Raw genomic sequence first — 23,789 nt, 5'->3', positions numbered from 1 at the left:
ACCCTTGCAGAAAAACTGAGCACTGTTATTATTATCCAATTCCCAAGTGATTATTGGCCAAGGTGGAATTATTTATTCCCAGAGCCAAAGGGAAAATAATTTCTTGCTCTATTAATATTTTTTCAACCTTATAAATGTTGGCATACTGACCAATGCATGAAACATATAGTGCCCACATTGTCAGAAGTACTTAAGTCTCTATGAATATGGCAGTGATGCAGCCAAATAACATTGCAAAAGGGCATTGTGTAAAGCAAACATGTTAGCATTGATTCCTGTTTACAAGAGCACTTTCGGAGCCTTTCTAATAAATAGAAGATCAATACAGACTGCTGCAGGGAACTAAAATAGAGGAACGTCAGAGAAGAAAACAGTTAACTATGAGAAATAACCTTCGACGAGGAGGAATAACTATTGATATTCCAGATAGCGTCTGTGTCATAAAGAAAGAGTACACATAACATTTATAGTGGTTATAGTAGATATTCTCATAATAATAATGTATCAAATGTGAAAGGGGTCGCTGGTAATGAACCTACAGTGAATTATCATCCGAATCTGCAGCTCCTCTCAGCTTTATGGAGCTTCATAGTGAGTTTTAGCTCATTCTTTATCTGTCCGGCTGCTACTCTTGTTGTTAGAGCCATACTGCAAAGCCAAGCTGAAACCAATCCCTCCCCTACTACAGAAACCTGCAGGTAGACAGTAACTGTAAGTATTATTTGGAATATAAATGCCAAGCATGCTCTTTAAAAAAATCAGGTTATGTTTAATTTCTACAGACAGTTTTTTAACATAAAAGTTCTAAATACAGATATAATCTCTTTGTTCCAGTTAAACCTCAATAGAACAACAACCACCTCATGCAGTCATGAGGTGGCTGCAAAAGACACATCCGACATCCTCTGGATCTCCCGTGGAGCATGTGAGAATCACAGTTGGATGTTTTTGTGCCTCTTTGTTGTCTTTGCGGGACAGCGGGACACATCCTCCAGCATGGCAGGACTTATTTTTAAACCTCAGACGGTGAACGGTGCATGAATCACAGCCTTTTGTGGCAGGGCCATGTGGGTAGAGATGGACGGCACTGGGGAGGAGGAGGGACAGGAGATGAGAGGAAGCTGATCACTTGGCACAAGCCTGCACGCTCCGCCGCTGACTCATCTGTCTTTCAGATGCAGGGATGGTTGTTAGGCAGGTGGGGGCGGTGTGGTGGTGGTGGTGAAGGGGGTGGAGTGGGAGGGGGCGGGATGTTGAGGACATCTCCTGTGTCGTGGTGGACTCATGACTCACAAAGAAGAGTTGTGTGCGTGGGGGGGGTGCAGCCAGTGGGAGATGTGTATGGACACACACAGGAGGTAGATGCACACATGTGGAAACACACAAGCTGTGCAACATAATTACAAGTTGTGTTGCACCTGACGACCTCAAAGACTTCAATACGCAGGAATCATGTAGTTTGTTGTACACCAAAGTTTCACTATCACATCCTGTTCCAACATTTTGAATACATTTCTCATTTAGATTTGAGAAAATTTTTTCTCATGTCCAGTACTGAGTGAGAGCGCTACAGCCTGAAGCCTGTGATATGGCCTACAATGCAATCCTTGCACACAATTGCACACCATCAAAGTATGTCCATTAAAAGTGCTTGTTTTTGCTACTGAGCTGAGATTGTTATTCTAATTGTTTTTGACACAGAAACATGGGAAAATAAGGTACAGGTTGAAAAATACAAAAAATACCCTTTAAGGACAATTTCAAAGAACAAAACAACACAGTTTCTCGTCCCTGGTGATATCTCAGCATATGGATAGTTTCTGTTTGATTTTGTTTTGTCTGTTTCTGTCTTTTATGGCTGAAAAAAAACAGAATTGATCAAATTCTTAACATCACAACATCAACCATGAACCTGCGTGGTGGCAGAGTCAAAAACATGAATGACTCATGTCTGATTTTACTCAGACTTTCACCTTTTGATACTCAATAACTTGACAGCCTCCCAAAGTTATAAAAAAAACATGTGCAGTTAATTAACTGTCCCTTAACACTATAGGCTGATACTTTGAATCAATGTAAATGTGTTCTCAGGGCAGCAGACAGACAACAGGCGACACAGGTAGCTCAGAAATGTTTATTGTTTCACAGGGATAACATACCAAGATACACCTGATCAATTTTCAGTCATTGTTTATTTGGCGGTTGTGGCTCAGGAGTTAGAGCAGGTCGTCTAATATATAAATATTATGTATATAAAATAATATTTTTTTTAATATCTGGCTCCCCCCGCATAGTGTCCTTGGGCAAAATGCTAAACCCAAAATTGCTCCTGATGCTATTTCATCGATGTGTGAGTGTGTAATGTTACTTTCTGATGTTCAGTTCGCATCAGTGTGTGAATGCGTGTGAAAGAGTGAATGTGACATGTAGTGTAAAGCACTTTGAGTGGTCGTAAGACCACAAAAGCACAATATAAGTTCAGTCCATTAAGCATTTACATAATTTAACCAAAAAAACAGTTTGGTCTCTGTTTATAAATTATCATGTAAATTTTGTGAAATTTGGATAACGGCTTGTTTAGGAGTCGAAACACAAAGTTTAGGACAGGTTTGTCTTGGGACTTAATTAAGACTTTTCACTTGCAGAAGCAGCAGATCAGAAAACAGCCGTTGTTTTGGAAGACACTGACAAAAAATGGTGTCCTGACGATAGAGATAGACAAATGCTGTGTTTTGGAAGGCAGTAACTAACAACGTTGTTGTTTACTCTTCTGCTTTGGATAATCCTCAGAACACAGTGTCTACAAAACTCACAAGGCCTATTTCTTTGGTTGAGTTCCAATTAAACACTGTTTACAGCATGTGCTTTGGGACACCAATTCTGGAAAGTCATGTTCCTGTTGAATTTTTTGAATCTAAAATAAATTGCATTCACCTCCATAGCATTGGCGCAGAGCAGGTTTCAAAAAACCAAAACAGTCCGCATGGCTGGATAAAAGAAATGAAAAAATGTGTTTTTTGACACCATGTGCATCAAACAGTAAGGATCCCGGGCAAAAGACTGTATGAACGCTGGAAGCACTGAGCATTCGCTGTCTGTGAGCACCAGACCAAAACTGGCAAAAAGCATCGACTGTGAAGGGATCAAAGTTATTGACGTGGATGGCCGTATCAGGATCAAAAAGTCAATTTCCATCTGACACCAGAGATCATCTTTTCTGTTATTATGCGACCAAAGTTACGCGTCGACACCGGGTTTGTCTCCCTAAGCCATTTTTTGGATTATCACATTTGTTTTAGGTCAACTGGCCCTTTGTGTAATCACTCTTGCACAACCAAAATTGGTTTGAATGTACTCCTGATTTTGAGAAAGCGTAGCCTCTTGCGACGCTTGATGTGCTGTAGCACCTGGAGAGCTCAGCCTGTAGGCAGAAAGCCACCCACAAGGTCCTGCTCCTCCATCCTCTGAGGCCACACTCCGGTCTGGACTCCTACACAGCTTTCCCAGCCTCACTGGTGGCTTCATCATTAGAGGAGCCCCCGGTGATGTGAGCATCCATGACTCACAGAGGGCCTCTGTTACGCTCCTCCACCACCACTACCACCTCCACAACTGGAAGGCTGGCAGATAATCCACAACACACACATTAACACATTTATATACTTGCAATTCAGCATCCAGGTACACACTAATATAATGAATAGGTTATCCAATGAGTAATTATTTGCCCCCGTCAATGTCCTTGTTTCTCTGGTGTCACTCTGATGCAGGATTATGTAGGTAGATCAGCTCTTTGCATCTACTGACGCATTTACGTGCATTTAAATTCATTCAAGCCTAAAAAAACTGAACTGACATTCACACTTTTTATTTACTTCATCTAGACCTTTTTTACTCAATACTGAAAAGCTTTAAAGGATAATTCCTAATCTTCCTAATGTGATATTCAGAAGCTTAAAACACAACAAAAAAGGCTTTCATTTTGGATTGGGAGGTCCAAATTTCCCCCATTTTTACACAATGACAGGCTCAGCATTGTGTTTCTATATATTGAACATCTTATATAATATGGAATAACTCAAAAAACACATTTTACGAAAAGAAACATCAGAATCAAAATACCTTATTGATGTGTTAACATCCTTATGAATACAAGCTTTTATTATTCTAAAATAAAATGAACCTCCATTTGGCACCTATTCTTAAAGCATGATTGATTGTGCAAAATTATCATAAACCCAAAAGACTAATAGGCAATTTATCTCCCTGGTTGACAGGATGAGGCCAGTTTTGGCTCCCCTCTAATATTGAATGACTAACCGTGGATAATGACTTTGGCCCAGACTGATACATACAGTATTTCTGGAGATGAACTCTTCAGATATTGGCAATCAATGTTGTTATTAGTCTTACTAAAACCTGATATGTCATTAATCACTGGGCTCCTCCTCCACAACCGGGGTTCTTAGATATTTATGAGCCAAATTATATCTGACCTGCCAATCCAAGTCAAACAATACCAGTAACACAGACGCACGGTCCAGTAGAATATACTTTTACAGTTATTATCTCCGCTGCAGACGGTCTGATTACAATTATTTGAACTCAGTGTCAATTACAGTCCCCGTAGACGCGACAGGAGGTTGTGAGTTTTCCCGTGTCCGATGTGCAAACACTCCCTTGCAGAAAAAAAGAGTTGGTTTCTCCCAGTGATGACTGGCTGCAGTTCTCCCCTCACATTGTTGTGATTAACTGCTGGAGCCTGATGACACCTCACCCAATTAGGGAAGCCCTGTTCTTGCTCCTGTCAGACAACACACACATGAACACACTCCAGCTTTGAACTTGCAGCACATCTTTTGGTTTGTGTGTGTGTGTACAGTTATGTGTGTGTGTTTATGGTGTATTTTCCATTGTCACCCTACATCTATTTGTTAATTGAGCTTGTGTCTCTAGCTAGCCTCTCCTCCCACACATTACGAGCTACTATGGGATAAAAAACAATAGAGTAAGGGAAGACAACCAGGCAAGAAAGAGTGGAAAATAAAATTTCTCTGGCCAACTTAACTTCAAATTTAACACAAAGTTTAAAAAAAAATGAGCTGAAGAGCCTCAGAGATCACACACAGACACGAGCATAATATATATATAAAATATGAAAATACTGTAAAATATATTATATATTACCACATTGTGAAAGTGACACTTTGGGTAATTGTGACAACATTTCTCACTAGTATTTTCAGAAGTTCTACAAATCAAACAATCAATCGATTAATCAAGAAAAAGAAGAAATCAGCAGACGAATCCATAATGAAACTTACAGTCCTATTAAAGAAATTTGCTCAAAAATGAGCTCAAATTCAACCACAACCTAAATAAAATCCTGCTTTTACACGCATTATCTATTGTTTATATACATAATAGTAACAGTAACAGCCACATACGGCATTCTTTCTGCATTAACTACTTTTGCTTTTAATATTTTAAGTACATTTTTCTGATTAAACTTGCATAAACCTCCTTTTACTTGGGCTAAGTTAGACTTTTGCTCGTTGCAGAGTATGCATACAGTGATTAGTACCGGAGAGGACGCTCGGCTGCGCAGCGCCTCCTAGCGACGGGAGAACTACGTGATGACGTCCCGAGACGATAACGTTAATGTCATCATCAGTTCCGTTCTGCTGTTTTTGAATGTTTACAAACTAAAACCGGCGCTCTCTCTCTCTCCCCAACTCGAACCATCACATCAAGGTAAATAACGCTGCACCACTTCAACACACCCTGTCAGTGTGATGCTCGGCCTGTTTTTGGGTTATTAAGGCCTGGATCTGTAGATGTATGAGATCTATCTGTGTTTAAATGTTCGGGGTCAGTCACATGCTGTGAGAAAGCACAGATCCGCCCCTCCCATCCTGAAAGATCCGAGTCAAAATGCCAACGTTTGTAAAAGTTGCATTAATTAATGTGTTAGCTTTATCTGTGTAGGCTTGTAACTGACAGTGTTGCCACAAATCATGGAGGAAATATTCAGATCCTTAAGCTACTTTTAAAAACAGTAGGCTATACTTATACCACACCGTAAAAATAAATGGAAAGTGTAAAAAAAAGTCATTTATTTTACTATTTTATATCAATATTATAATCATTATTATTAGATTATTATTCTCACTTGGTTGAGGTGGAGCTAATTTTGAAGTATTTTGCATAGGACCGCAACTAAATGATTATTTTCATTATGGATTAATCTGATATATTTTTTTTGGTTTGTAAAAATTCAAGAAATAGCGTTGTTTTGTCCAACCAACAGCACACACTTTTAAATGATTAAAAATGTATTAAAATCATAAAAAACATTTAGGAAGAGCAGAAAATACACTGGAACCATGAAATGTGTTTGCATGAAAAATGACTGAAACGATCATCAGAATAGATTTCTGTCAGTCGATTACATTATTCATTGAATAATCATTTTAGCTTTACTTACAAACTGTTGTATAAGTGTTTGGTTAGTTTATAAGCTATTTTTATGTTAGTCTTTATTTGTAAAGTGACTAAAAGTGATCTATCTGTCTATCTATCTATCTATCTATCTATCTATCTATCTATCTATCTATCTATCTATCTATCTAAGGAAAACCATGAAAAGTGATGAGGAGCCTCCAACACATTTTCCTCAGTGCCCAGCTGGATTAGTAAAGGTTTGTACTGGTTTGTACAGTAGGCTACTGAGTACAATGGGATGTACTTTCAAAAAAAAAAAACAAAGCCCCCAAAGAAATGTGACCATTAAAAGTCACAAGATGTAGAGAGATAAATCCAAGAAGTACATACTCTTTCACCTGAATCATCTCTCACAGTTTGTGTTTTCGTGTACCTGTTTGACATTAATTGCTTCTGCGATGTTTGTGTTTGTTGTCAAAAATGAAGCCTTTACTGGCTGACCTTGAAGCGTCAGACGAACAACATTTCAATCTGCACGTAATCTCACCGTCTGTTCTGTTTCAGCTTGGTAGTTGTAATATGAAAAGAGAAAAACTCACATAGGCTTTTTTCTCTGCAAATATTTGCTGTTATCACATTGCCTACTGACTTATTTATTCCAGTTTAAAGTACGTGTTTTTATGAGGATCCATCTGATTTCCACAGGGCAGGAGAAATGTGGAGGTGAAGAGTGAGGAGTCCAGCAATGAGAGGGTTGAGCTGACGGTGGGGGTGAAAACATCCAAACCCAAAATGTCAATTGAGCTTTCTTCGTGTTTCTGTGAGGACAGTGAAGCCTGCGTGTGAGTCACACACAGTAATAAAAGTTGTTTGAAGATCTAATTGAAATCCAGCTCGGTAAATTAACCTGTTCATTTTGGGCCTCATCATCACGGTGATGATGAACATGAGGATGATTCTGACAATAATTACTGCCCCCGCAATGTTTACGTAAAAGTGGAGGCATCACAAAAGGACATCCAGCGTGGAAAAGACAAAGGCAGGTCCACTCACCCAATAATCCAATTTGTGTTGATTTTACACTAGGTGCAAAAATGGCCTTTTTGACTCACCATCATCACTCTGTCTTTCACCGGGGACTGCTGCAGCGCAAACACAGATGCAAAGCACAAAGCCCAAGGCCAGGACGCTGGTGAGTCACAGTCATACCGACGTGTGTGAATGAAGGCTAAGTGAACGTTCATTCAGTAGAAAACTGGCTCTCATTTGACGTCATCGGTCTTAATCACTCAATTATAGCAATTTCCAGAAGGTAACTGTGCTTTATCTTCACCGTATCTGCCTCCAGGTAGCATGCAGGCAGCTGATTGATGGGAAGGAGGCGGTGGCCTCACTCAGGGACCAATGTGAGATCATTAACACACTGTTAGTCATTCACTCTCAATCATTTGTGCTGGATTTGTCTGAATCATGCTGTGCGTGAGATGGTGCATTCATGATGTTTCACAATACTTGAAAGATAAGATGACACAAACAAAAGCAAGATAAGTATGTGATGGAACTTTACTGTGTGGAGAAGGCTATAAAATATGTGTGATATGAGCAAGCAAATGTACACTACGTGGCCAAAAGTATTTGGACAAGCCTGTCCAGTGTTTTGGCAACAATTTGGTGAAAGTCCATTCCTGTGTCAACATGACACAGTGAGGTCAATAAGAAATTGTTTCCCCAGTTTGGTCTGGAAAAACATGACCTGCTCTGACCTCAACCACTGGTTCAATATAACCCCATCCCCAAAAAACAAGTAAATAAAATACAAAAAACAAAACTTAAGAAAGTTAATAGAATCCCTTCAGTAATAATTAGATTGACAGTATCAGTACATTAAGAAAAGCTGAAATATATGTAATTGATTGAGCTTTAAATACAACTGTTTTACCCAACAGAATATGTAGCAGATATCATCCTTTTTATTCGATGGATTCTTCCTTGCTCCTTCCTTTTATCCACAATGCAACTCAACTGCTGATAGTTCGGTCAGAGATTTGCGTGTATATGCTATTAGCGGCTAATGTAGCCTCAAGCTGCTATACATATACATAAGGAGCAGACTACTATGCAGAGGTCTTTTGATACTAAAGAAAACATCTAAACATAATAATTATGAGGCAAGATCTAATGTTATAAGAAGCTTCTTCTTCTTTCTCAGTGACTTTAAACATGTTTACCTGCAATGGACATTGGAGATGCCACTATTTCTGTAAAGTGTGTGCCAAGCTTTTTTCTCTCCCCTTCTCCATCGCCTAAACCAGGAACTGCCACTAAAACCTTATTTAAGACCTTTGGGATGGGAGGCCTTATCACCCAGCATCAGTGTTGGACCTCCCTAATGTTCTTGTGACTGAATGGGAGCAAATCCCAACAGCCAGACTGCTCAATGTAAATAAGCTCGTATAAACATAATATGTGAAGGCATATCATCTCACTATGTTGATATAACTATTAATTATTGTGTTTTAATTGAAATAAAGAAGTTTCTGGCTAAAGCCGAACAGAGGTGGGATTAAATCCACATTAAAAGCACATTGATTTTGTTATATCATCAGGTTGAGACTCCTAAATGTTGTAATGATTATCTTTATGACAACCCTACCACACACACACCTCCACTCATTTGAAGCCTGGGGGAAGAAGTGTACGAGAAGAGCCTGAAAGGGAACATGAGTCAGCCTGATAGTACAACTTATGATGAGTGGGCTTCACTTCAGTGGGAGCTAAATGGATAACTCTTTCAGCAGAGGAGACTGTCTGGGTTACAAAATAGATTTATTGATTTATTTTATGTGAGTCCCTGCCTACTCTGGTCCAAACGATTAAGGTTTGGAATTTCAAATACATTTCACCGAAGAGGAATTTAGATTAAAATCGTGTCTTTTAGACTGTGTTCAAAAAGGGCTTGAACTCAGTATCTTAAGATTATACAGATAAAGAGCAGATGACAGAGAAAGAATCAGATAATAAAATGTAATATTGGCCGACCATGCATGGGTCAAATATAATGTCGCAGTGTACACTGGATACTATTATGGCTGTAATTAACAGTTATTTTCATCATTAAATTAAATCTTTATTTTATTTTCTGGTCTGTGAAACAAGTACCATAAAGCCTGAAGTGACAATTTCAAATAGCTTGTTTTGTTTGAACAACTGTCCAAAACCAAAAACATTCAATTTACAGTTATAATAAAACTGAAAATAGCAGCAAATACACACATTTTAGAGGTTGTAACCAGAGAGCGTTTGGCTTTTTGTGCTTGTCTCAGCTCTAGATACTGTTCTCTCAAACATATAGGGTGAGGTTATACACAATGTCAAAATATAAACAGCTAATACTATATCATTTTAGTTTAATTTAGTATAATTTATCATCATTTATCATTCATTTTGTTCTTTTTCCTCAGCTCCTCTTTCATTGGTAACATTCAAAGGGACTGTAAGTTCTGCAAGCACCGACCCCAACAGGAACTCTTCAGTTCATGGATCCATCACAGTATGTTTTTTTGCAAATATACCACATCTTAGTCATGTTTCTTTATTATAGGATACTGCTGGTAGCGTTTTTTGCTATTGTCAACAAATCCCATGAAAAGCCAAAACTACAATCCATAAAAGCTTTGGGACTTTCTCTCAGCCCCAAACCAAGTAGTTACTGAAGACACAAATCTTTAAATACAGGTCACGAATATATATACATTTTTCAAAAAAGGAAAAATAATTTCCTTAAACAGCTGGGCACTATAGTTTCCAGAAAACATTACTCCAACATTAGTAAATAGTGCATTTGTTGGGACTATTTTCAGTTTCCCCTGTGAGTATTTCTGCCAGGAGGACAGTGTATGTGGAACTGAGTCAAAATACACTACAGTGGCAGTTTTAATCCTAATGAAGGAAGATTTCATCCAGTGTTACCTTACAATGTGTTTTAATAGTTTTTGGACAACAATGGAGCTCCATGGCACTGGTTCTCAACCTAGGGTTCCTTTTAAAGCTAAGATTTATATTTAAGATATAAACTAAAACAACTCACAAGATAACACGCAAGGTGAAGACCTGAACACAAACTATATTCAAAGAGCCTTCCTTCCCTTGTAACAGCCTCGTCTTGTGTTAGAAAGGTACGCAGTTAAAGCAATCAAAGAGCTCACAGGACAATGGCCAAGTGTCAGGGAGAAGAAAACACTGACTTTGTCGAAGAAAAAGAAGCCTATCAAGTATGTATGATTGTTAAAGATTTAAATAAATACATAATACAGAGAATTGTATAAAAAGTTCCTAAAAATATCAGAAAATCTTGTCTCTGATGCAGTATTCACAGGAAATGATCTGCTTAACATTCACCCAAATTGCTTGTTTTACGCAAACTTCCTGCAGTTACTGTGTTCAATGTGTGGGTTAATTTTCAGTTTATCAGTTATTCTGTTCTGTTATTGTTATGCATTTAATATAATTTGAAATATGTCACAGTCAGGGGTTGTCAGTTTACTCAAGGGGTTCCTTAAGGAACAAGGTTGGGAACCACTGCTCTATGGCACAGAGGAATACTTGGTTTTGGTCTTTTCAAGAATATGTTGACAATAATAAAAAATATATAGGATATTATCTGACGGGTCCTTCCAAGCATATTTAAACTGTAGATAGTCGATATAACCACTAGATGGAGGTGTTGATCCTTGTTTAGCAGTTATTTTAAACTTGTTCATCATTCATTATCAACTTAGAGAGAGCAAACAGGTTGTGCTGAGAGTCCTTATCTTCCAGGGACAATCTTCAGTATCAGCTGTTCAACAGGATGAAGGCCTAAGATCGAACAGGAACGTCACCAGAGAGGTCACACTCTTCTGTCCTCTGCATAAAGTAACCAGACATTACTAAACTTTCTGTTACAATATCCCTGTGTGACATTTATGTTTTCTTTAGGAAAACAGAAGTCAGTATTACAGCGAGCTTTGCCTGCAGATAGAGCAGAGGAAACAACAGACAGAAAGGGAGAGAAGAAGAAATACTGTTGACGAACTAAAGGTTAAGAACTTGAACTGGAATGCATGTTCATTCGTGATAAGATTGATGGTAGATTATTATATGTTACATGTTAACTAATGGTGTCACAATTCCCCCACCATCTGCAGCACCATGAGACCATGCAGCACTCCATCTGGGGGATGCCAGGAAGTGGTGCCCCAAACCACCACCTGGGCACAACCAAAAGGACCAAAAGCCTCCTCAGCGCGGGGATTTTACCCCAGGAGCAGGTAGACAATGCACTGTTTATTTTACCCGAGCATTGTTCCGTGCAACAAAAAGCCCAGTGTGCTCGGAAAGGTCTCCTGATCGCACAGGCTTTGACAGGAAAGAACCGAAAGAGAGTCTGCAGCCGTGCAAATCTGTCTGTAACAAATGATGATTGTGGTACTGCTATTGCCTCTTCAGTCATTTTAGATACAAGCAGACAGTTCTAAGCTGTCCTGCACAATGACAACCTAAAAAACCCTCTGAGATAACTTCTTGACTTGTTTCTTTACTTTTGCTCTAAAAAAAAAACTCCTGTTGAGACTTACACCTCCCGCAGAGCTTTACTGCCCCAATGTGTTTTTGTAAGTGAAACTCCATTCTGACCTCCTTTCCACACAACACATCCGTCTTTTAGCAGCAGAAACTCAAACCTCTGTCTGTGGTTATTAACAGTAGGAGCTGGTCAGACCCTAAACAAGTTGTGTTTGAGGTCATAACATGAGTCTGGGTCCTGGGCCAGCATGACATTACAGCCTGTTTCTTTGGCTGATGCTTCTGAATGCGGTCTTTGTTCCCAGATCCGTGATAAAGGCTTCAGCGGGACCCCCTTCCACCGCCTGTGAAATGAAGACCATAACATCCCTGAGCTGAGACAGCTGAGAGCTACAGAGCAATGGCGCAAATAGTACTCTCTTTCTCGTTTACCTTCAAGTAATGTTGTCGCCATCAAGACATTTGGGCTATTTCAGCAGCAAATTCTGATGGTGGAATGCAAATAAACTGAGACAGAGAGAACAAACACATGAAAAGTTTTGAGAAGAGAGACCAAGTGAGCCTTCTACTTACAGCTACATGTGTTGCTGCATGAACAGGTGCCTGCAACAGCAACATTCTTCACTCCCTACCAAGAATGGTAGTCGTTCCTGATTTTTCCCAGAATAGAAGAAGCATCTGAGAACTTAAAGAGGTGCTGAACGGACTGCATTTGATACAGAAGTACATTTCTTAACTGTTATATGAAATAGAATCACATTTGCTCTTACACTGATGGTGGGGATGGTGCTTCACGTTTTCATAAAGTGGTACTAGAGCTGGGATTTAATATTGCTTTCATAAAGTTGGGGGACTCAGAAGAGATGGATTTTAAAAAATTGAAGCCTGATTAGTATGGACCAAGCTCCACACTATACTATGGTCCTACAATTCCCATAATGCAACTCAACTGTGTCTTTCATGAGACCCTCCCTAAATGTATTTCAAACTCTACATCTCCAGTTTCTAAAGCAGACTTTCTGAAAAAAAGCTTAAACCAAGTCAGGGAACAAGTCTTTTTAAGTTGAAATCATCAACATCTAAATTATTGTTTGACAATTTCCTTTCAAGTGTATATCAATCAATCAATCAAACTTTATTTATATAGCACATTTCATACAGTTTAGTGCAGTTCACAGATGACTGACAAGACCATAATATGACACAATGGAGTAAAAATTAAATAAGTTAAATTAATATTACAATAAAATACTGGTATACCGATAGTATTTAATAAAAGTTATACTAAAAAAAAATCAATGATGAAAGCAGGTAGAAATAACAAACTGTAGTAAGTAAAAGTATACTTAAAATAAATTAATGACATTTACAAAAGAAAATATAATGAGGAAAATTAGAAATAAATGGTAAATAATGTCTAAAAACCATTCCTTAGTTAAAAGTCAGGCTGATAGTATAGCCCTAATTAATAAATGCATGATGTCAAGTCCTTAAATAATCACTAAGACTAGAAGATATGAATCTCACATCTGTCTCCTCCACAGACTGTTGAACCGCCATGTTTACAGCAGAAACTTGTGGAAAAATGCCAAAGGCTATCTAGCCACTGTTTGGTGTGTCCATTCTGTGCTACTGTAGAAACATGGTGGTTCAACATGATGAACTCCCCGGAAGGCGACCTTTAAGTCTTGACTGAAGTATGAACTCTACAGCTGAGATGTTGGGAGGAGCTGAGAATCAAACCAGAAACCGTATGATTATAAGACAGTTTGTTCAACAACTGAGCTGCCTGAGGACTGAAGCTGAATTAAAAGTTTCAGCAACTTGAACGATGAACTGAACATGTTGTCACTGTAAACGACTCACATCTTACACCGAATATGTTGCTAATTTGCTCATTATAGTGTTGGACATTAGCCACATTGTGTGAAAAACTAACTTCCATACTTTGGATTGTTTGTCCAGAAGGTTCCCTAATTGATCTTCAAGGTAATTTCCAGATAATTATACAGTGAAGAGAGATGACTCATCCCTGTATAATTGCATGGCTTTGTTAATGTGACGTTAGCAAGCTCCTAATTGGAACAGTTTACGCAGACTTTGTGTGTGAGTGTATTCAGTTTTCATAGGTTAAGGGCCTTACTGTGCGGGGCAGCAGCAGCTTTCTTCTTCAGTGGGTGAGTAATTATGATGTAGGGACAGTTGTAAGGGACAGTGAACGGTTAGAGCGTAGGCTGGCAAGGTTGGTAATTATACCGAGGAGTTCTGCAGACGACGTACTTTTTGGTTCATAGTTGATTCATGCAAACATTGTACGCTAAATGCAGAGAAACTATTGAATAAGTCAGAACTTGTGCTAGTTTTCTTTTTTATTTATCTCAGCTTGTACCAATTTGTGAATTACGTTTGGTCTATTTGATGAACGAGTAGAAGGCTATAATGTTTAAAGCTCCCTCCGACTGGAATAATCTACCTGTAAATATTTGGTCTGTATCATCTAATCACCTGTCTTCTTATTTTAGGATCAACTGTACATGTTCCTAATGACAGTTGTACATGTCCAAAATAACACCTTTTATAATTTTATAATCATGTTTTGTAACTCTTTTACCTAATGCTTTCACTGACATCAGTACTACCACTCTAAACTATGAATGAAAGATCAATTTGCTCTGTTTGGAGTATTATCTGTTCTTGTCTTGTTATTTATTGTTTCTTTTCCCTTTAATTTTTATTTTATTTTTTTTGTTTTGTCTCCATAGGTTCTTGTTTGTTTGCGTCAAATCTGGTTTAATTGTGTACTGTTATCTTTCTCAGATTTTGTGTGCAGTTGTGTATATGGTACTTCTTGTCGTTGAGGAAAATGAGATGGTACCGCTCAAGGGTTTATTCCTAATAAAGAATTTCCAACTTATAACAACTGTCCAATCAGTTTAAAAAACATATAATTAATTGTCTCTTTTTCAGCTTTTTCTGAAGGACTCTAAAAAGGTAAATAAATAGCCTAATAAATGAAGTAGATTCCCATAGTACATGATTAGTATAATGACACCATAATAAATTAACAAATACATTCCCATATTTTAGGATTATAACACCATAACAACTAAACTACATTCCCATATTATCTGATTATTGTAATAAAAACCATAATACAGTAAAACATAACAACATAATAACAGTGTAAACTCAACATCAGGAACCACAGAGATGTTGTGAGTCTCAACAAGTGCACCATGGGATACTACAGTGGCCGTGGGTGTAAATGGTTAAACCTGACGGGGTAGCGGTCCGTGGTGACGTCACATACTGGTTTCTGCTGCTTTGGGCCGCAGTTCGCCGAGGAGGACTAAACAACCCCGAACTACTCCACGACTCCGTACTACAGATCTCCAGCCGCCGACGGATAAACAGCCTTAAAATGGGCAACTGTCAAGTAAGTACCGCTGTGTTTGACGGTCTGCGCCGCTTCTAGAAATAGAAAATCTTTACAATCAGCAGTCTGGACTTGGATAGCGATAGAGTTTCGGTTTGATTAATTGGATTCAGATTTGTTTTGATCGCAGCCGATCACCAGGATAACCGCTAGATTCCTGGCTTCATTCTACAGCCACGTATTTATTGCTTATTATGGGATCGACACTGTGACGCCTCCATTCGCCGCCAACCCTTGCGCACAGCGCGCAGGCCAAATCGTGAGAAAACCCTCCTATTAGTCTGACTGAACCTGAGAGTCATAGTGTCGGATTAGTAGTATTTGGTGTTTCTTTAAATGAACGTCGCAAATGACACCGTGCGACAGACTACAGTGTCTGGGTTTACGCAGAGGAACAGGGGGGCCACTCCCCTGCGGAATTCATCACAGCTCTGTTAGATGTGTGTGTGTGTGTGTGCAGATGAATGAGAGTGAATTAGTAAGGGCTCTGTGTGCTGTGTGTGAGGCAGGAGTGGAGTCAATGAGTGCACAGATGGGGGATGGTGTCCGTTTTCTGTCAGATTTATGTCTTTTTGCTACCTTTGTTTGGATTTTTTCACTTTAATCTGACAGTGCTTTCAATAATAGTTTTATTTGATGTTTTTTTTTTTTTTTACTGTATTATTGTAAAGTAATTGTTAAACAAGTATTTTAAATGGCAAATATCATCCTACTTTATATTGAATAAATTTATACATTTGTTGGTACAGTACAAAATAAAGGGTCTGCTGACATTTTGAGAAGGGATTCTGTAAAAGTGTAAACAAGGTTCAAACATTTACTGTACGTTCTCCTTGTCATGGGACAGAAAAGTGGCATTAAACGCTCCTTTATTGCTTTGGATGATATAGTTCCATTGTGGCCACTCTTTGGAGCTTCTCAGACCCCCGTTGGCCCCTGGACCGCCCTTTGGTTACTGCCAGTTATTCACGCGGCCCCCACCAAGTTTGTTTAAAGACTTCTGGCCCTGAATTCCTCAACCAAAGCATTGTGTCATCGTCCTCCCCTCCCCCCAACTGCCAGCTGCTCCTGCATCTCTATCATGAACGCCTCTGAACTTCATTCTACTGAAACAATGATCAGTTTGATATTAAAGCAGAAAGCTGTTTTTTTGTGTAGCTTTGTAAGTCACAACAGTCTTTGTTTTATTCTCTTAGCCCACAATTGTGCCCTATGAGGAGTTTGATGTCGTGGCTGACATCAAGGGCATCCGCAAAGCCTGCAAAGGGTTCGGTAAGTCGGAAATACTTGATGGATAATGTTTGTTTTGTCTGGTAGTGAAGCATCACTCGCAACTGTTGCACTGAATCTGTTTTTTCTCTTCAGGAACCGATGAACAGGCCATCATTGACATCCTGGCAAACCGCTGTTCATTTCAGCGTCAGGAAATTAAGCAGGCCTATTTTGATAAGTATGATGATGTGAGTGTCGTTCGGTAATATGCAGAATAATATCTACATGCCCTTCACTGTTTGTTTTACCATAACAACCAAAATCTGCATTTCTCCTAACCCTAATATCACAATTCAATGCTGCCTCTTTGGGATAGGAGTTGGTGGATGTGTTGAAGAAAGAGCTGGCGGGGAGCTTCGAGAACGCCATCCTCGCCATGCTGGACCCGCCCGTCATCTACGCCGTGAAGGAGCTGAGGAAGGCCATGAAGGGAGCGGGCACTGATGAAGATGTCCTGGTGGAGATCCTCTGCACCGCCACCAACTCTGTCAGTCACATTAAAAGCATCAAATTAGGAGTTATCTTTGGTATCAAAATAATTATATTTTTTGATTTTTATGTAGAATATTCTGACTTTCTATTCATTGTTTCCCTCAGGACATTGCCCTGTTCAAGGAATGCTACTTTCAAGGTAAGCCATTAAGCGAATTGAGGCTTTAAATGAGAATTTGATTTGCAAAATAAACTTTACCACTACAAACATAATAGTAACAATGATAAACTTAACTTGGAACACTTCTCAAAACAAAGTCACATGATTAAACTGAGTTTTAAACAAGTCCATCCCATGTGACATAGCGTTCATATTGTGCAGTTCAACCTCTCAACCAATAACTTACAAAATGTCACTTTTTTCCTTCCTTGTATTATGAGCCCTGGAGGACATGGCTAAGGGTGACTCATTTGGACCTACACTAGATATCCTACAGTACTATTCTTGACCCTTTAGTTTATGTAAGATACAGTCACGCTTTGTTTAGTCAAGGCCCATCCTGCTGCAACTTCCTGTTCACTATGATACAACGGCTGATAGCTGATTATATTTACCAACATCTTCCTTCATGATTTTGGGGTTTCTTCTCCATCTTATGTTGACATCATATGTTTTCCTCACTAAACTTTATTTCTCGTGCATGTTGAAGGATTATCATCGGTACTGTGGTTGTGGATTTGAGACCGAGTAGAATTAAGTTTTTTTAATCATTAGCTGACTGCTAACCAAGCTAACCACTATCTAGGTGTCTGGAGCCAACTAATGTGTTACTATGCAACATTGACAGTAACTGTTAAATTACTGTTTTACCATCACTTGTAGACTTTATGTGTATGTTACTAGAAGAATGAGTGTGCTGTACTTCCTCTGGCTACTTAATGTTGCTCTTTCATTCGTAATACTTTGCTTCTTACTGGCATAAGGTACAATGTAACGCTCTTTAATAGAATAATATAATAAGACCCTATTTACAGTGCACTACATACTGGCTGCCATTTAAAAAAATTTAATTTCTGTACATGTCTGTAAATGTTGCCGCCCTCAAATGTGACTCGTGGTTATGACATGGAAAGAAGAACTATTAGCTTTCAGCAAATGTTTACGTACAAGGTTGTACCAGGTTGTGTATCCGGTATAGTGCCCTCAAACGTTCCTCAATGGAACAAAAAAAGGTCCGTGGCATGTCTAATAATCCCACAATGCAATGTGCTACATTGTATGGATGCAAAGATTATCAGTGATGACGCAAAACTGTGATGATTAATAGGTGTCTGACATTTCAATCTATTGCTCACTGTTGCGTAAACTATTGAGTGTTCATTATATAGGGAGTAGTGAATGAGTGAACAAGGAAGTGATTTGGGACACAGCCCTAGTTTTTTACTTTTGTGAATCCAGTTTACAATACTTATTATTTTTTACATTACCTTTAGACTAATCTTTGTTTATGGAATCTCATTGTTTTCTGACTTAAAGAACTTCAATCCAATTGAAATTTAATTGAAAACAATTGAAATCGGGTTAAAGGATACTTTTTAGACTCAAAATTCATACAGTCATACAGGCAGGAATCCATCACTGAAGAGGCTAGGATACTTACTTAAACTAAAACACATTGCCGTCACAATATTTGTGTTTTGAGAAGGGAAACGGGTCAGACTTCAAAATGTAGGATAATAATTAACTTGAGTGAAAAAGCAGGTTAAGGGAAAGTGGGTGCCCTTCATTACAAATTAAAATTGTAGAATGCACTGAACATGACAAACTTGTATCTGATAGTACAAGAGTATCTAGCAATGGACTTCCCCTTTAAATACCGAGACATAAAGTAAACCGTATGACTTGCCTTTTCATTTAATCCTTTTCCGTTGACTTTGTGTCACTCTCTTAGTGCATGAACGCGATCTTGATGCTGATATCGAGGGAGATACAAGCGGGGACGTAAGAAACCTTCTCATGGCCCTTTTGGAGGTTGGTGTTCTTGTGTTTCTACTCCACTTGAGTAACTGAATCCCACCCGTCTGCTGTAGGACTGAAACTGAGCTCACTCTCCCTGTGCCCAACCATGCTCTATAAACACACACACACACACACACACACACTGGCCACTTTCCAGACACCCTGTGATTAGTAAAACGGAGGCCAGATATAGTTGCTGCAGTCAGACAGAAAGGCCTCACCACACAGCAGAAGTCATCTTATTCTTCTTGTTCCAGGGCAACAGAGATGAGAGTTACGAGGTGGATGAGGATCTGGCTGAACAAGATGCTACCTCCCTGTTTGAGGTGCTGTTTCAACGTTAAATACACATTCCTAACAATCTCCTGGTATATTCATTAATCCTGAACAATATTGATATTTGTTGCAGGCTGGCGAGGGTTGTTTTGGAACAGATGAGTCCACTTTCACCCACATCCTGGCAACCAGAAATTACTTGCAGCTCCAGGCCACGTTCAAGATATATGAGCAGGTAGGTTTTGGTGTGGCACTGTGCATAGCTGCAGGGATATTGCATATCATGTTCATATGACCTGACATTTAATCTTCAGCTAGCATGTGGGGTTATTCAGTGGTATCTAATTACCCTTCAACAGGTTTTTAGTTCTCATATAGGTGCAGACAGACTTTAATTTCTACAACTATACTTTGGGGCTTTAAAATGTCCTGAACTCCTTTAACTATACTTCTTTAAAGAAAAAATCACTAGTCACAGTATTAAATCTGTTTTGGGAGATTAGGAGGAAATTATGGACCTTGGAAATGAAACGCTACCACTTTAAGGCATTGCTAGTGCTTAGATTTAACTAGTAATTTTCTCTCCATAGCTCTCTGGAACTGAAATCCTGGATGCCATTCAGAGTGAGACTTCTGGGACACTGAAAAAATGCTACATTGCTTTGGGTTAGTATGAATGAATGAACATTTTCTAGCAATTTTCCTGAAACTAGAATCAGTTTTAGTAAGACAAAACTGACACATAAAGAATAATGATGGCTCCCATTAGGCCACATTAAAAATCACATGGTTAGAATGTGAAATATCAATAGAGCCACTTTTAGGAAGTGAGTTGTGTGTATCTGATTGAGGAATAACACCGTATAGACAATGCTATACGTTAATGAAAGTGTTGTATTGTTTGTGACATGTTTCCTATTATTAGTGAAAATGATATGATGGCAGTAGGATTTAATGAAAGTCTGTCTTTCCTCTCTTCAGTAAGAGTTGCTAAGAACCCTCAGCTCTACTTTGCCAGACGTCTGCACAACGCGATGAAAGGAATGGGAACTGATGAGGACACCCTCATCCGCATCATCGTGTGTCGCTCCGAGGTAATTGCACTTAAAGATCAGCAGGTGGAGCCAAATATTCAGAGTTGGTTTTTGTTTAGTTTTTTGTGTTTTTTTAAGATGAGATATCATTGGAGGAAACTAAAACCTCTTTGTTCTCTGCAACAAATATCAGCATAGGAGGTTGTGATGTTATTCTACAGATATGACCTCATACTTAAGCACAAATTTAAGTTATGTTCTCAATTATTAATTTCTTGACTACCAGCATACCGGGAGAAATCAGGTTACGGACAGTCAACATGTTCACTTGCACTGTAATAACCTGGTTACTGTCAAATCTGGTCAATATCTGAAGCATCCTGGCCTTATTTTTGTTGTCAGAGAATATAGAAACACTACTTTTAAGAAACCAGATTACTGCACTACGCTGATTGACACATGCTTACTTTTTCAAGTTCACAAAGCTTGACCGCTGGTACAAATTGATTGAAGTGTACTAAGTCTTTTTTTCTTTTTCTTGTTGTCCACAGTATGATTTGGAGACCATCAAAGACATGTATCTGGAGAAGTATGACGTGTCTCTGAAGGACGCCCTGAAGGACGAGTGCAGTGGTGACTTTAAACGCCTCCTACTGGCCATCTGCCACTGAGAGTCAAAGAGTTTCAAAGCAGAGCAGACGTGGACAACAGAGGCAGAGACAGCAGAGTATGTTTGTACTGAGGGCACTGCTGTTTTCTGTCTAACAAACTAATACTACTCAGTCTCTTCATGTGACATTATGTAGGGAGCAGGAGGGTTGAAGTGATCAAATATTTCACCTGGCTCATATCTTGTCCAAACTCTGAGTTTTTCCGTAAATTTGGATGGCTCTCTTTTTAAACTTTTTTTCCACAGACCTGAATTACAAAATTTGCATTGAGCTGGATTTACTCATCTGTCTGTGAAACTACAGTTTCAGTGGGTTACTGCCCATTTCTTAGTCAGTTTGTAGCTCCACTTCTTAACACCTTTACCAGCATTGACACAGTTAAAGTCACTGTAAACAGGCACCAAGATTTATACATTTCCAGGAGAAAACTCAGTCACACTGATGTAATTACACAGTGTGATTTGATCAGGTGGGTTGAGGCTTGGTAGGATAATCACATTGTCAACACAAGACATGTTTGTACACTGGGGGAAAAACTCGGCTACAGAGTCTTTCTGCTGCTGCAATTACCAATGTTATTAACAGCATTACATTATTACCATTTTATAAGTGTTACAGATTTTAGATCAAATTATTCTGTATGCACGTTTGATTTTTTTCCCCCCCGGGCCGTTATCTTTCACCCTCCAGTCCCCTAACTCAGTGACTGTTACTTCACTGCTGTTTTAACTAATGCAATCACTCCATATGGCTTGAAGTTTGTCCCTATAAATGAAGGAATGTGAGAGTTTGTAATGAAGGAATATTAGTTTGTATCATGATGGATATGCAATGTTATGTGAATGGATTTGTCTGGATTTTACTCACAAAAGGATTTGCAGAAGAGAATATATATTTTATCAGTTGCTTATTGAAAGAAACTATATATTGATTTACAGTATGTTGCATTTTTATCCTGTACTACAACTAGAAAAACTTTACAAATCCAAATTACACCTCATCTTATCATATATTTTTTGTATTTTATGACTAACACAGTAGAATGTTTAATATATAACATTATTTAGTTTACTGTTTCAGGTAGGCCAGAAGGTATATGAGAAGAAACCTGTAAGATTTAACACCTGGACTGTCTGATGTCTCTATGTGTGTGTCTCTATAAGGCAGCTGAGATTTGCTCAAATGACCACTATTGTAAACATTTTGCTGAGTAGATACAGTCCATCAACCAGGGCATCAGTTGGGTCATGGGACTAGTGTTTGTATCTCTGTAGCCAAAGAAGTTTAGTGTAACTGCAATTAAAGTTCCCTGTAACATCACCATGTCTGCTTTATTCAACCTTTGACTGTGTTTGATTCTCTGACCAAGTAATGCATATCCTGGTTTGTGGAGTATCCCAGTTTTGAGAAAACCTGGAGTGCTCCGATAGAAACCAGGATACTGTGGCATGTAAACACCTGATCCATATTTCTGAACATTGTTTGTTGGTACAGATTATAGAGTGACTGAGGTGGTGAGAAATCAGCTCCACGCAGATGATCAGAAACCTGGATAGTTAAATAACCGTGTGTGCAGGGCTGGGATCTGAATAACCAGGTTTCTCATGTTCCATGTAAACATCATCTCCCAAATAAGATCAAAACCAGGATACTAATGCGCATGTAAACGCATGCATTGGCTTCCAAGGGATTTTAGTCATTTGCAAAACAGAATTACTAACTTTGATAACTAAGGAGTTGTTGTAGTGCATTGTGAATGGCTTATTGATTATATAAAAAAAATCAAAGTCCTGATATAACCTATGTAGCCTACATAAAATTGTAAAATCACTGTCTCCAGTAACAAAGAGTACAATTTTGAGATACTACTTTACTTGATTAATTCCATTTTACTCCACTAATATAATACTTTTTTAGTTTCTAGCTACTTTACCGATTCAGAACATACAAATAAATACAAATTATCAATAGAATATACAATATACAAATAAAATATGATATATTATTAGATGAAGCTACACAAAAATATATAAAGTAATTTTTAAAATGCCCCACCTTTACTGGCCGCAACATTAAAGTGACACACACATTAATATACTTTATTCTGAAAAGCTAATACTTTTGTATTTGTACTACTTTCACTTGAGTAAATCTGAGTACTTCTTTTCTCCATTGCTGTTCACTGTAGACAGCTGAAGTTTTTGTGAAGTCACAATTTTTTAGCAGCTGCCACAGAATCGTTAAATGATGCAGTTGTCATGGCAACACATGACGCTCTCAGCCTGTAGCAGGTCAATGTGATTTCCATGACAACCTCATCTTCAGTGGCTGTCCAGTGTGTACCACTGCCACTACCGCTGAAGACTGTGGATGTGAATGGGGATGATCTTTCTATCGCTCCAGTCTACAGAAGGACACGCCCCCTTCAAGCTTGTCGCCGCTGTTTTGCTGCCTTCACGTACTGTCGGAAATTTAATTAGCAAGTTACTGCAGACCCACAAAGTGAGAAAGAATAAAAAGAAGAAATATATTTTAACAGCCCTCTGGTCATAATTAGTAGGAGCTTTGTGCCTCATTTAAAAATGCCCCAAATAACTAAATTGGAATTATCTATTTAAGGAAAGTAAAGGATAATGGGGTGC

General features: G+C 38.6%; 2 protein-coding genes across 4 annotated transcripts; both read left to right on the top strand.

Annotated features, from left to right (window-relative positions):
- Nucleotides 1–5,665: 5,665 nt before the first annotated feature.
- LOC127369442 (uncharacterized) lies at nt 5,666–13,239 on the top strand. Of its 2 annotated transcripts, none has more exons than XM_051410840.1 (10): nt 5,666–5,754; nt 6,635–6,701; nt 7,150–7,286; nt 7,531–7,636; nt 7,793–7,850; nt 9,906–9,994; nt 11,263–11,331; nt 11,422–11,523; nt 11,631–11,753; nt 12,312–13,239. In XM_051410840.1, the coding sequence occupies exons 2-10, from the start codon at nt 6,642–6,644 to the stop codon at nt 12,354–12,356; spliced, it is 789 nt and encodes a 262-aa protein (XP_051266800.1). In that variant the 5' UTR covers nt 5,666–5,754; nt 6,635–6,641; the 3' UTR covers nt 12,357–13,239. The 2 variants fall into 2 exon arrangements, with proteins under 2 accessions (XP_051266800.1, XP_051266801.1); XM_051410841.1 differs by having other exon boundaries at nt 11,263–11,358; nt 11,461–11,523.
- A 1,994-nt stretch (nt 13,240–15,233) lies between these two features.
- anxa13 (annexin A13) lies at nt 15,234–22,467 on the top strand. 2 transcript variants are annotated; one of them, XM_051410837.1, is made up of 11 exons: nt 15,234–15,442; nt 16,639–16,714; nt 16,808–16,902; nt 17,034–17,201; nt 17,312–17,345; nt 19,099–19,178; nt 19,424–19,492; nt 19,576–19,677; nt 20,033–20,108; nt 20,424–20,536; nt 21,028–22,467. In XM_051410837.1, exons 1-11 carry the CDS (start codon nt 15,272–15,274, stop codon nt 21,145–21,147), a joined length of 1,104 nt encoding a protein of 367 aa, XP_051266797.1. In that variant the 5' UTR covers nt 15,234–15,271; the 3' UTR covers nt 21,148–22,467. The 2 variants fall into 2 exon arrangements, with proteins under 2 accessions (XP_051266797.1, XP_051266796.1); XM_051410836.1 differs by having other exon boundaries at nt 17,031–17,201.
- The last annotated feature ends 1,322 nt before the right edge of the window (nt 22,468–23,789 follow it).

The sequence above is a fragment of the Dicentrarchus labrax genome, unplaced genomic scaffold (genome assembly GCF_905237075.1).
Source record: "Dicentrarchus labrax unplaced genomic scaffold, dlabrax2021, whole genome shotgun sequence".
In the NCBI taxonomy this organism is placed as follows: domain Eukaryota; kingdom Metazoa; phylum Chordata; class Actinopteri; family Moronidae; genus Dicentrarchus; species Dicentrarchus labrax.
This window is presented reverse-complemented; position numbering and strand designations above follow the sequence as displayed.

What these genes read in the sequence shown, in the direction of transcription:
- LOC127369442 (XM_051410840.1), top strand. Translation starts at nt 6,642, where the DNA reads ATGAAAAGTGATGAGGAGCCTCCAACACATTTTCCTCAGTGCCCAGCT. An exon ending in GAGGACAGTGAAGCCTGCGT is followed by an intron (nt 7,287 to 7,530) that starts GTGAGTCACACA and finishes ATTTTACACTAG; the next exon opens with GTGCAAAAATGGCCTTTTTG. An exon ending in CAGTTCATGGATCCATCACA is followed by an intron (nt 9,995 to 11,262) that starts GTATGTTTTTTT and finishes CTTATCTTCCAG; the next exon opens with GGACAATCTTCAGTATCAGC.
- anxa13 (XM_051410836.1), top strand. Translation starts at nt 15,272, where the DNA reads ATGGTTAAACCTGACGGGGTAGCGGTCCGTGGTGACGTCACATACTGG. An exon ending in CAAGGAATGCTACTTTCAAG is followed by an intron (nt 17,346 to 19,098) that starts GTAAGCCATTAA and finishes TCACTCTCTTAG; the next exon opens with TGCATGAACGCGATCTTGAT. An exon ending in AAAATGCTACATTGCTTTGG is followed by an intron (nt 20,109 to 20,423) that starts GTTAGTATGAAT and finishes TCCTCTCTTCAG; the next exon opens with TAAGAGTTGCTAAGAACCCT.